General features: G+C 35.7%; 3 protein-coding genes across 6 annotated transcripts in view; all 3 read left to right on the top strand.

The window, feature by feature from the left end:
- Nucleotides 1-10,544, top strand: part of LOC104731940 (putative glucuronosyltransferase PGSIP7) — a 214,799-nt gene that overhangs the window by 24,625 nt on the left and 179,630 nt on the right. The gene's annotated exons all lie outside the window — the stretch shown is intronic.
- On the top strand, nt 1,336-3,679 carry LOC104731932 (phosphatidylcholine transfer protein-like). Of its 4 annotated transcripts, none has more exons than XR_758693.1 (7): nt 1,336-1,765; nt 1,944-2,082; nt 2,199-2,459; nt 2,564-2,645; nt 2,797-2,996; nt 3,121-3,458; nt 3,571-3,679. XR_758693.1 is itself a non-coding variant. In XM_010451442.2 (6 exons), the coding sequence occupies exons 1-6, from the start codon at nt 1,575-1,577 to the stop codon at nt 3,400-3,402; spliced, it is 1,155 nt and encodes a 384-aa protein (XP_010449744.1). In that variant the 5' UTR covers nt 1,336-1,574; the 3' UTR covers nt 3,403-3,541. The 4 variants fall into 4 exon arrangements, 2 of the variants coding, with proteins under 2 accessions (XP_010449744.1, XP_010449745.1); XR_758692.1 differs by having other exon boundaries at nt 3,548-3,679; XM_010451442.2 differs by lacking the exon at nt 3,571-3,679 and having other exon boundaries at nt 3,121-3,541.
- LOC109127886 (F-box protein At2g40925-like) overlaps nt 10,239-10,544 on the top strand; it is a 1,486-nt gene continuing 1,180 nt past the window's right edge. The window contains 2 exon segments of the mRNA XM_019233442.1: nt 10,239-10,282; nt 10,284-10,454. Of these exon segments, the coding sequence (XP_019088987.1) occupies nt 10,239-10,282; nt 10,284-10,454 (215 nt within the window).

Raw genomic sequence — 10,544 nt, 5'->3', positions numbered from 1 at the left:
AAAAAAAAAAAAAAAAAAACAAAACAACACCTGCTTAGATCAACATTTTGCAGCCGAAAAAGATGAAAAACAAAACCATGAATAATAGTGTTGGAATCACATAAAAAATTAACTCGCTTCAAGCTTGTTGTTCACGGCTTCTAGAAAACGTTCATGGACTCAGGACTCCATCTCATTAATGGTTTGCTGATCCCGGCCGGAGACGGCTCTGCAGGAATACAGTTTTGGCCTGTTAAATTCGGGCTTATCTTGAGCTTCTAACTAAAAAACAATTGACAATTAGTAGATTGACCCTAAACCTTTATATATTAATGATAGTCCCTTCAAACTTCAGATGTGTGACTTGGATTGTATCCCAACAATCTCCTCTTCAAACCAAGAACACGCCTCCTCGAGATAATAACTCCATCTCGAACCGACCCCACTTGGACCGATAATAAATTCCTTCTTGGGCCCCCATTACTCGGGTTAACAAGAGGCATGTCCGTATCCACTTTTTTAGTTTCACCAGAATTTTAACCTTGGGCTCTAATACCATGTTAAATTTGGGCTTATCTTGGGCTTCTAACTAAAAACCAATTGACAATTAGTAGATTGACCATAATCCTAATTTATATATTAATGATAATCCCTTCAAAATTCAGGTGGGACTTGGATTGTATACCAACATGGCCATGCTTCACTTGGTAATTAAGATTTACTGTACCAATCAAACCAAAAGGCTAACAAGACAAAGGAGAGAAACTAACTCTGAAGAGTCTCATGATGAGTAACAGCAATCCATATGTCTACGTACACCCTTATGGTTAATGTCTCGTAACATTTGTTTTCAATATTAATGGGTTTAGATCATCTAAATCTGAACTCAAGAGAGTATAGTTAATCTGGATGCATTTCTCTCCTATTATTCCCTCCTGTTCCTAACTTTGTTTCTTGTGGTCACAGCTGACAGTGGAGATGATGTGCTATAGTAAAGACACCAGTCGATATGAAAGCTGGCCCCTCATATTAAAATTACTTGTCTCTCTTGTGGATTTCTCCACAAAATAAGCTTATTACAAGTCTTGTGATCATCGTGATTGTCACAGAATCAATAGAATCAACTGTTGCCTTATGGCCCTTATCCAGAATAGAGAACATCAAGATCTGTGACACACTTCATTTCTTCCATATATTATTTTACATGAATTACAACGACAGATTCTTTCCATTTTCAATTTATGTGGCTTGCCTCAGTTTATGGTTCTCTAAACCACACAAATATAGTCTGACCTGTCAAATAGGTTGGTCATGTTTTTGTATATAAAGCACCCATTTTATTAGATTGAGCACAAAGAGGGCAAGATTATAAGAATACAAAACAAAGGGGTCAAAAGAGAAGAATAATTAAAAACTTGAGGGTTAAACCATAAATAAAATAAAATAAAGAGAAGAGAGTAAAGCAGAGTGAATCCGGTGAAGCCGTTGCCTTGCCCTGCCCGCAAGTGCAACTGGAAACACACGCCACCGATGATTATGAATCAATTGATGAGTTCGAAATCTCAAACATCGTAGCGTAGAGATTTGGGATTTCGATGAAGAGCTTACTCAACTGGGCTTTGTCTTTCTTCTCCGACCAACTTTCCCGGCGAGATGGTTACATCTGGGCCACCGCGATTTCGCTTCTCTTAATTCTTCTCTTTCATATCTTATTTTCTTCTAAATTTCGCTTCTTCAGTTCTTCGCCTACCGACCCAGTTTCTCATGCCGTGATTTCTCAATCAAGGTAAATAAAGGTTTGATTTTTATGCCAGTTAATGTGTTTTAGTATCCTTTTTTAGCTTAAAGTGTGTTGCTTTCAAACTTTGAAGGAGAATGGTTCTCTAATCTTTAGGCTTTTTTTTTTTTTATGTGTATTGCTTTCATTGAGCTGTTTCTAATACGAGTTTCCTCTATATATCCAGACTAGTTGCTGATGAAGATTTGAAATTTCTTATCGAAAAATTGGAGGAAAGAAATGAGTCTGATGATGAGATATGGGAACATGTTATTCACAGAAGCAACGATCGCATTTCTTACACTGCTAAACGCTCCAAGCCTAAAGTAGTACTTGTTTCAAATCGTTTTCTATATATCTTCTTCACTTTGTGTCATTTTAGTCTTTTATTCTGATTAATGAGTAATGATGAATAAAGCCTTTGGCTCTTTTCTTTTCTTAGGATGGTGGTCCTATGAAGTACCTAAGTGTCACGGTCTTTGAGGACTGTTCTGCAGAGATTTTGAGGGACTTTTACATGGACAATGATTATAGGAAACAATGGGATAAGACTGTGGTTGATCATGAGCAGTTGCAGGTTGACACTATTACCGGAGTCGAGAGTGGTCGCACGGTTAAAAAGTTTCCTTTGTTGACATCAAGAGAGTACCTACTAGCTTGGAGACTGTGGCAAGGAAAGGACAAATTCTACTGTTTCACTAAGGTATAAAATTAACTGAAACTTCTCTCTCTCTCTCTCTCTATCTGTCACAATTTGTTGTTGCTTCTTAACTTATTGTTTTGCTCTTTGGTTATTATTATTATTAGGAATGTGATCACAATATGGTACCGAAACAGAGGAAGTACGTACGTGTAAGCTATTTTAGATCTGGTTGGCGAATCAGGCAAGGCAAGTCGTTTTCTTATTCACCTAAAATTTCTGATCAATGTTGTTTGAATTCCATATAATCAGAGATCAAGTGATCATAGTGAGTACGGTATTTGTGTAGTCGTCCTCAGATTCCATATGTTTGATACCTAAACCTTAACACTTGCTGCAGTTCCCGGCAGAAATGCTTGTGAGATCAAAATGTTTCATCAGGAGAATGCTGGGTTAAATGTTGAGATGGCGAAGCTCGCCTTTTCAAAAGGCATATGGAGTTACATTTGTAAGATGGATAATGCACTTTGTAAATACATGGCAACCAGTCAGGGAACCCAACAAGGACCCATCTTATCTGCTGTCACCTTAATAAAAAAGGTAAGGTGAGGTTCGTATTAAATATTTTGTTCTGTAAGCTGCTGGAATTCAGTGTCCTGAAACCCGAATGTGCATGAAGCAACCGATTTGGTCTTCACTGTCATGGTTGTTGTTGTTACTGCAGGTTCCATCAGAGTTAGAAACTCAGACAGATGATGTCACAGTCTCCATGGGAACAAGTAGTGGTGAAGAAGTGTTGACTCATGTTGTAGCCAAACACAGAAAAATATTGAGAAAACCATCAAAGAAACTGATAGCAAAAGGTCTGGTACTTGTGGGTGGTGCAATCTGCTTGTCCCGTGGTCATTCTGCCTTGGGTGCTAAAGTCGCATTGGCTTACCTATTGACGAAGCTGAACAAACATGGAACTTCTCTGAAGCAGACCAGCCAGAACACTATGAATTAAGTATATATCTCCTTATCATTTGGGTTGGAGAACGGCTCTGATCACATGGAATTCTGGTATATTTAAGTAAATATCTCCTTATCATTGCAATGTAAAGCTAACGTTATAAACAGACCAACCTAAGGTTATATTCTTGTAACTGAAGGTCTTTTTATCCATTTTCAAAAGTTAGAACTGCTTTCTGGCGGCTCTAGAACGTTCATGGCCTTTGAAGGAGGATGTGCAGGAGCAGAGTTCGCCAGGCTTCAGATAGCTATATTATATTTCTTCATTATTATCTAGTCGTCGTCACAACCTATGACTTCTCTTTGATTGAAAAACCGGATATCATTCCAGCACCAGTATTTGGGTACTCATTAGTATTTCTAGATCTCACCGAGTGAGTGATGGGAATCTATCAAAGCGTACGTGTTTAATCCCCATTCAAGCCTTTGAGTCTACATATATGGATGACATGATTGTTCACAACTTGTGAATTTGTCTCCATGTTTTAATAATTCTCACTACTAAATATTTGATCATGCCTCTTTAAAAATCTTAATAGTTTGTGGTGACTTCGGAAACATTAGCAATGCTAATCGAATCATAGATAATTAAATCAACCTATAACTTACCCGTTTACATGCCTATCAAAACAATAATTTGTAAACTGGTTACAACCTTTTTTTTTTGTTTTTAATATAGTTTTGATTCTAAGAAAACATTTGAAAAAAGTATATATGTATTTATTGTTATTAAAAAGCCAAAAGATACTTTGCTTTTTTTCTTTTAATGTGTGATTTTTTTTTTGTGTATCAATATTTCTTTTGATTTTTTTTTGTTGTGATGATTTTGAATTAAATGTTAATGTATCTTTTGTAAAACGAAGTTAAGAAAACGATTTCATGTTTACAATACAGTTCGAACTTCGAAGCAAGGATGCGAAGCTGATTTGGAATGATACTTAACCAATTGCGCCAGTTCAGATTTTTTGTTGGCAAAACCTTCGGATTTCATAATTTGTGCGGTTGAGTCTAACTGGATTCAGCAGATTGAGTTCGAAAAAAATCTGAATATTTTTGTTGACTGGATTCAGATTTAGTTCCAACCAAAAAGCCTATAGTATTATTATTAAATTAATCTTGACAAAAATTATTCTTTTCTTCAAACATGGTTGATTTAAGAGAATGCCCCAGAATACCATCAAACCTAGTTTTAGTTCCTAATTTACCATCCATTACTTATTTTTCCACTAATACCATTATTTATTAAATTAAAAGATCATTATATTCCTATGTTATAAACCAACGTGAGTGAAGCTTTTGGATTTCGTTCTCAAACCCTCTCTAAGTATTGTCATCGTGATTCATCATCTCCGACGAGTTCTGACGGCTCCATCTATCTTTGACATCGTTCGTCTCCGTCTTCCTCCGACATCATTCATCTTTGTATTCCTCCAACTTCGTCAATTTGTTTGACATCTCTTTGGTTTCATCGACGCCGGCAACAACGATTTATTCATTCTCCAATTCACCATCAGATCTGAGAGTTTCGATATCGATGTTGATGAATCTATCGAATTCAAAGTCGAAATCGACAAAAATGACTGTTCCAAGGCCATCACTGTGTCTAGATCCGATGACGCTCCCGTACAAGACAACAACGGTGGTGATTAATTTGGTGGTTGCAGTGTTTGCGTTATCATCGGAGATAAATTAATGATAAGGTATTCTCTATGCTCTGATTGCTTGATTTTACCATTTGATTGCTTTATTGAATAGTATTTTGTGCTTCATTCTAAAATTTTACAAAATTTGTTGTTTATAAAATTCTTGTGTAGTTTTTGAATCCTTTAGCTAATGACACACATTATTCTGGAAGTGTTTTTTTGGGGGTTTCAAGGTAATTAATAAAACTGCTAGTGTTGCAAAACTAGTTTAATTGTGATGTGATCTTCGTGTATTATAGTTTTAGAGTTGAGTTATGTTTATAAAGATTGTACATACTGGTAGAGAAGATGTGAGTCATGTAAACCACATTTAGTTAAATGCATATAATCTTTTCCTTTTGTTCTTGTATCAATAGGGACAATATTGTAGTCACTCCAATATCTCTTCTCACCAGCTACCAAACCACTTACATGTTTGAAAGAGATTTGGTGTTTGTATCTATATGTGCTAAGAATGACATTTACTCGATGGGAGTATCAACAATACACAAATGCTTTTTGCAATAGTTGTTGCTGTGAGTAAAGGTTATGGAATATAGAGTTAAAAATTTCTTTGTGCTTAATATGCTTTTAGTTCTCATATATATATTCTTTTGTGTTTCTCTAGTAGATATTGAATGAAGAGGAGATGGTATGACTATAACAGTAAGATATATAGTCTTTACGAGTTAGGAAGGCATTCATAAATTGGTTTTTTACTTATATGTGTTTATGTTTGTAGGATTTTTATCGACTAAGTGGATGTGTCATTACACTCAAGTGTTTGATGATATACATGATCGCTAATATTTCAAGGACAAAGCAGAGTTGATGATGAAGATAAGAAAATGGACAATTGTGTGGAAGTTTGAATGCATGTCATTGTGGAAGACCTTCCTAAATTCAAGAATGTCTTCCTAAACATTAGAAAATCCTCCCTAAATTTAAAGAAATGTAATTTTAAATCTTTGTTTATCTTCTTGCCTCACTGTATAACATATTACTCATTAGTGAGGGATAGTGATTGAAATTTGTTCACATCCTCGTGTTTTACCTATATAGTAGAATTTTAACTTGAGGTATAATTGTATTGTTTAACGATGGAGAAAAATCCAAAAGGTCTTCCTAAATGCCAAGGATTCCTTCCTAAATTTCAAGGATTCCTTCCTAAATTTCAATTAGTCTTTCCTAAATGAAAATAACTAAATATTGGAAGAAAGTTATTGAAACTGTTATTCATTAACGTCATCTCAAACATTATACAATCCTAGATAGATGAAAACAAACAAAAAGTTAAGTATGCTTTGACTTCTTTGATGCAATCGTAGTTTGTAAGCAGATCGTGTCAGGAAAATCATCCTAAAATATATAGATCATTTCCTGAATCTTCGACAATGTTTCTCAATTTTCAACTATCTTAATCAATCAACGTTTATGTGAAAAACCACATGGTATGAATGACTTCATGAGTTAGCAGAAAGCACAAAAAGTAGTCACAAGAAACCACCTTTCAATCAATGTAAGTTTCTAAATTAACAAAAAACACAGATGGTGTCAGGAAAATCATCATAAAATACAAAGATCATTTCCTGAATGTTCATCAGTGCTTCCCAATTTTCAAAAATCTTAATCCAATCAACGTTTATGTAAGAAACTACATGATATGAATAGCTTCATGAGTAAGCAGAACGCAAAACCATTGGCCACAAAGAGCCAAAATTTCATTATGAAACATATCGTATTATGAAAGTCTTCCTAAAATTTCAACAGTGCTTCCCAAATTTTCAACAAACAAGAAATCTACAGTAGTCAGTTATGAACACGAAAACACTAAACCATGTCAGCAAACCAAGCTTAATGTATAAAGATAAAGTAAACTGAAACATAAGCAAATCCAAATTGTATAACTGTGACATGTATAAGCTAATCCAAGTTGTAAGTAGTTCTTCTTGAATGATCAAATCAAGCATGTAACTTCACTGGTTAATCCAACTAGAATGACACAAAACCATCTCAATAAGCAACATGAACATCCAGTTGCAAGACTCATCACAATGACACTTATAATTAACTTTTCTATGCAACATTAAAACGACCAAGTCAAGTACACTAAGCAAAGTTATAGTTAGAAAAGACAACACCAATGGAATAAAGTATAATGCAACTGAATAATAACTACCATCAACCAAACTCTAGCTAACAAAACTAGCATTGTATCTAACAAAACTAGCATCACCATTGTTACACAGATAAGAAAATCCACAACAATTTACATGTTTAGGAAGAACAAATCATTACATGACGAAGACAATCCACAACAGATAAATTTTAGTAGAAACCATAAGAATCTACTAAATTTTGCACCCAATAGGTTTAGGTTTTTGTGGATTTAGTAAAGTCAAAATCACACACACATACATAAATCTTATGGTGTTTTCAATTTCTACAATAGAAAGAGAATGAAATGAATCTTACCTATAAACTACAATGACCAATGCTAAAGCGTTGTGTGGAGAAGGTTGATCAACGAAGAAGAAGAACCTCAAATACAAATCGCAACGACGATGAGGCAAAGCAAGGCCGAAACGAGGCATAAGGATGGTGGTGGCTAGGGCGATGCGAATCGAATTGAGGAGACCTCTAAGACGAAGCAAGACAACAGCATACCGGCGAAGCGGTGAAAATCTGGCGAGATAGACCGATGATGCGACGGGAATCCGGCGAGATAGATTGGTGATGCGACGAGAATCCAGCGAGATAGACCGGTGATGCGACGAGTTTCCGGTGAGATATACCGGTGATGCGATGAGAATCCGGCGAGGTGGCGAGAATCCATCAACCACCGTATTTATTTTTTTGAGTGAAGGGAGGCAACGAGAAGCGATTTGGAAACAATGAGGGTTTGAGAAATAAGAGGAGTATTTTCGTCAAATGGTTTAATGAAAAATGTTAGAAATAAAAATTGTTTGGGCTTATGGTATTTTTGACCCAGAAACTTAAAATGATGGTATTCATGACAATTGCCCTTGATTTAAAATGATTTTTAATTAGTAATATTATGGTTTAGAAAAAAGTATCTTCTAAACAACGACAAAAAAAAAATGGATTGAATCGATTAGACAATTCATTTTTCCTTTTGATAAGGTAGGTGAGACAGACATGAGATCAATTCAAAAATTGAAACTTGGCTTTGATTACATTTACATATACAGTATGTAATCATCTAATCATCTAAATTTAGCTACTTCATTTAGAGTCGGCATTGAATATTGTTGTACATGGTGATTTTAACTTTTAAATTTGATTTGTTATATAATCGATAACTTTATAATGACTTTGCTATCAAATCTTGTCTTATATACATGTGACATTTGAATGTGGGTGAAAGTTGATTAAGAACAACAACCATATACAATAATCCATTGGGCAAAAAAGTTCAAGTGATATAATAATACATGGTTTAGATTGAGATTATTGTATTTATTTTGATTTTGTGTAAATAAAATAAGCTAAAAGTAACAAAAATGTATAATTAGAATTATTTGAGATTATTGTTAACTTTATAATGACTTTGCTATTAAATCTGGTCTTATATACATTTGGTTGTAGCTGCTTGAATTTATGCTAAATTGTGTTGTTTTGCAAGGTAAATAAATATCCAAGCATGATGAGGCGGAACTGGTGACTGCTCAAAACCAGCTTTAGTACAAATTTCTAGCTCTCCCTATAAATTTAGTTGATTAGTTCGATAGTTTTTGGCAGCTGATGATGGCAATAACTTAGTTGGTATATATGCCTTTCACTAAACAATCAAGATAATAATTTAGAGAACTGAACCGTACATATTTCATCCTATACATTTGGTTGCAACTGCTAACCTGCTTTTAATTGTGATTCAAGACTTACAACATTTGGAAAAAATGGTAAAATGATTTAACTAGAATACATCACCAAACTAATGCAGATTAACCCAAATGCTTTCCAGTAGGAAAAAAACGGTAAAAGGATCTGTATGTACTACGTGGTTTTGTCAAAAGAGGAAGAATACAAATAAATTAAACCCTAAATGCTTGATTTCTTGCACTCCAAGATTGCGCTACTCTTTGTCGAGATAGTTGTTGTACGATGGATTGGTCCTTTATCCAACGAGAGAGGAAGAAGAGAAGGAGAAGAAACGAGGCACAATATATTCCAATGGATGTGGTGGTTGAGATTCTCAAGAGATTGCCTACAAAATCCCTGATTAGATTCAAGTGTCTCTCAAAGCTTTGGTCGTCGCTCCTCTGCTCCAGATATTTCAGCAGCCTTTTCCTTACGGTGTTAAATCTGGGTTTATTTTGGGCTTCTAACTAAAAACCAATTGACAATTAGTAGATTGACCCTAACCCTTTATATCTTAATGATAGTCCCTTTAAACTTCAGATGTGGGACTTGAATTGTATCCCAACAATCTCCCCTTCAAACCAAAGACCACATGTGGGATATTAATACGCCTCCTCAAAATGATAACTCCATCTCGAACCGATCTCACTTGGACCGATAATAAACCCTTTCTTGGACCCCCATTACTCGGGTTAACAAGAGGCATGTCCATATCCACTTTTCTAGGTCCACCAGAATTTTAACCTTGGGCTCTGATACCATGTTAAATCTGGGCTTATTTTGGGCTTTTAACTGAAAACCAATTGGCAATTAGTAGATTGACCCTAACCCTTTATATATTAATGATAGTTCCTTTAAACTTCAGAAGTGGAACTTGGATTGTATCCCAACAACGTGCCAATCCCGACCACGTCCTCGTCTTTACATCTGTTTAGCAGACCTCTACAAGGACCATAATAATGTAATCCTATCTTCGGCTCCAGACACTACTAAATCGTCGTCTTCCTATGTTGTTGACCGCAATCTGACCATCCCACGGATGGGAGGGTACATCTCGCAAAATCTTCGTGGCCTCATGTGCTACACCTTCTGGAGAAAACCGCGAATCTATAACCCTGCCACCAGACAAATTTTCACCTTACCCGCCGTAAAATCCAGCATCATACCTCCAGGAGTAACTAAGAAAATCGTCTACTACTATTTCGGACACAACCCTCTTAACGACCAGTACAAAGTAATCTGCTCAATTGTGCCAAACCTAACGACCATGCGAGAGCATTGGGTCTTTGTCCTAACACCTCAAGGTGGCTCCAACCCCATCAGACTTCTGTCCCTACACCCCGGTCCATCGAGGACAGTTTGTCAATGGGGTTATATATTACCTGGCTTTGATTGACATGTATAATTATGTTCTTGTGAGTTTCGACGTTATATCGGAAGAGTTGATAATGAGCCAAGTACCTCGCATGGACGGTGATGAATTGCATGGACGATTCAGGTTAAAGAATGTGAATCTTATAGAGTATGGTGGAAAACTTACTGTTCTTGACTCTACCCAGCTAAGAGACAAGGG

This window comes from Camelina sativa, chromosome 12 (genome assembly GCF_000633955.1).
Source record: "Camelina sativa cultivar DH55 chromosome 12, Cs, whole genome shotgun sequence".
NCBI lineage: Eukaryota > Viridiplantae > Streptophyta > Magnoliopsida > Brassicales > Brassicaceae > Camelina > Camelina sativa.
Note: the sequence above shows the minus strand (reverse complement) of the source record. Positions and strands in the feature narration are given on the sequence as shown.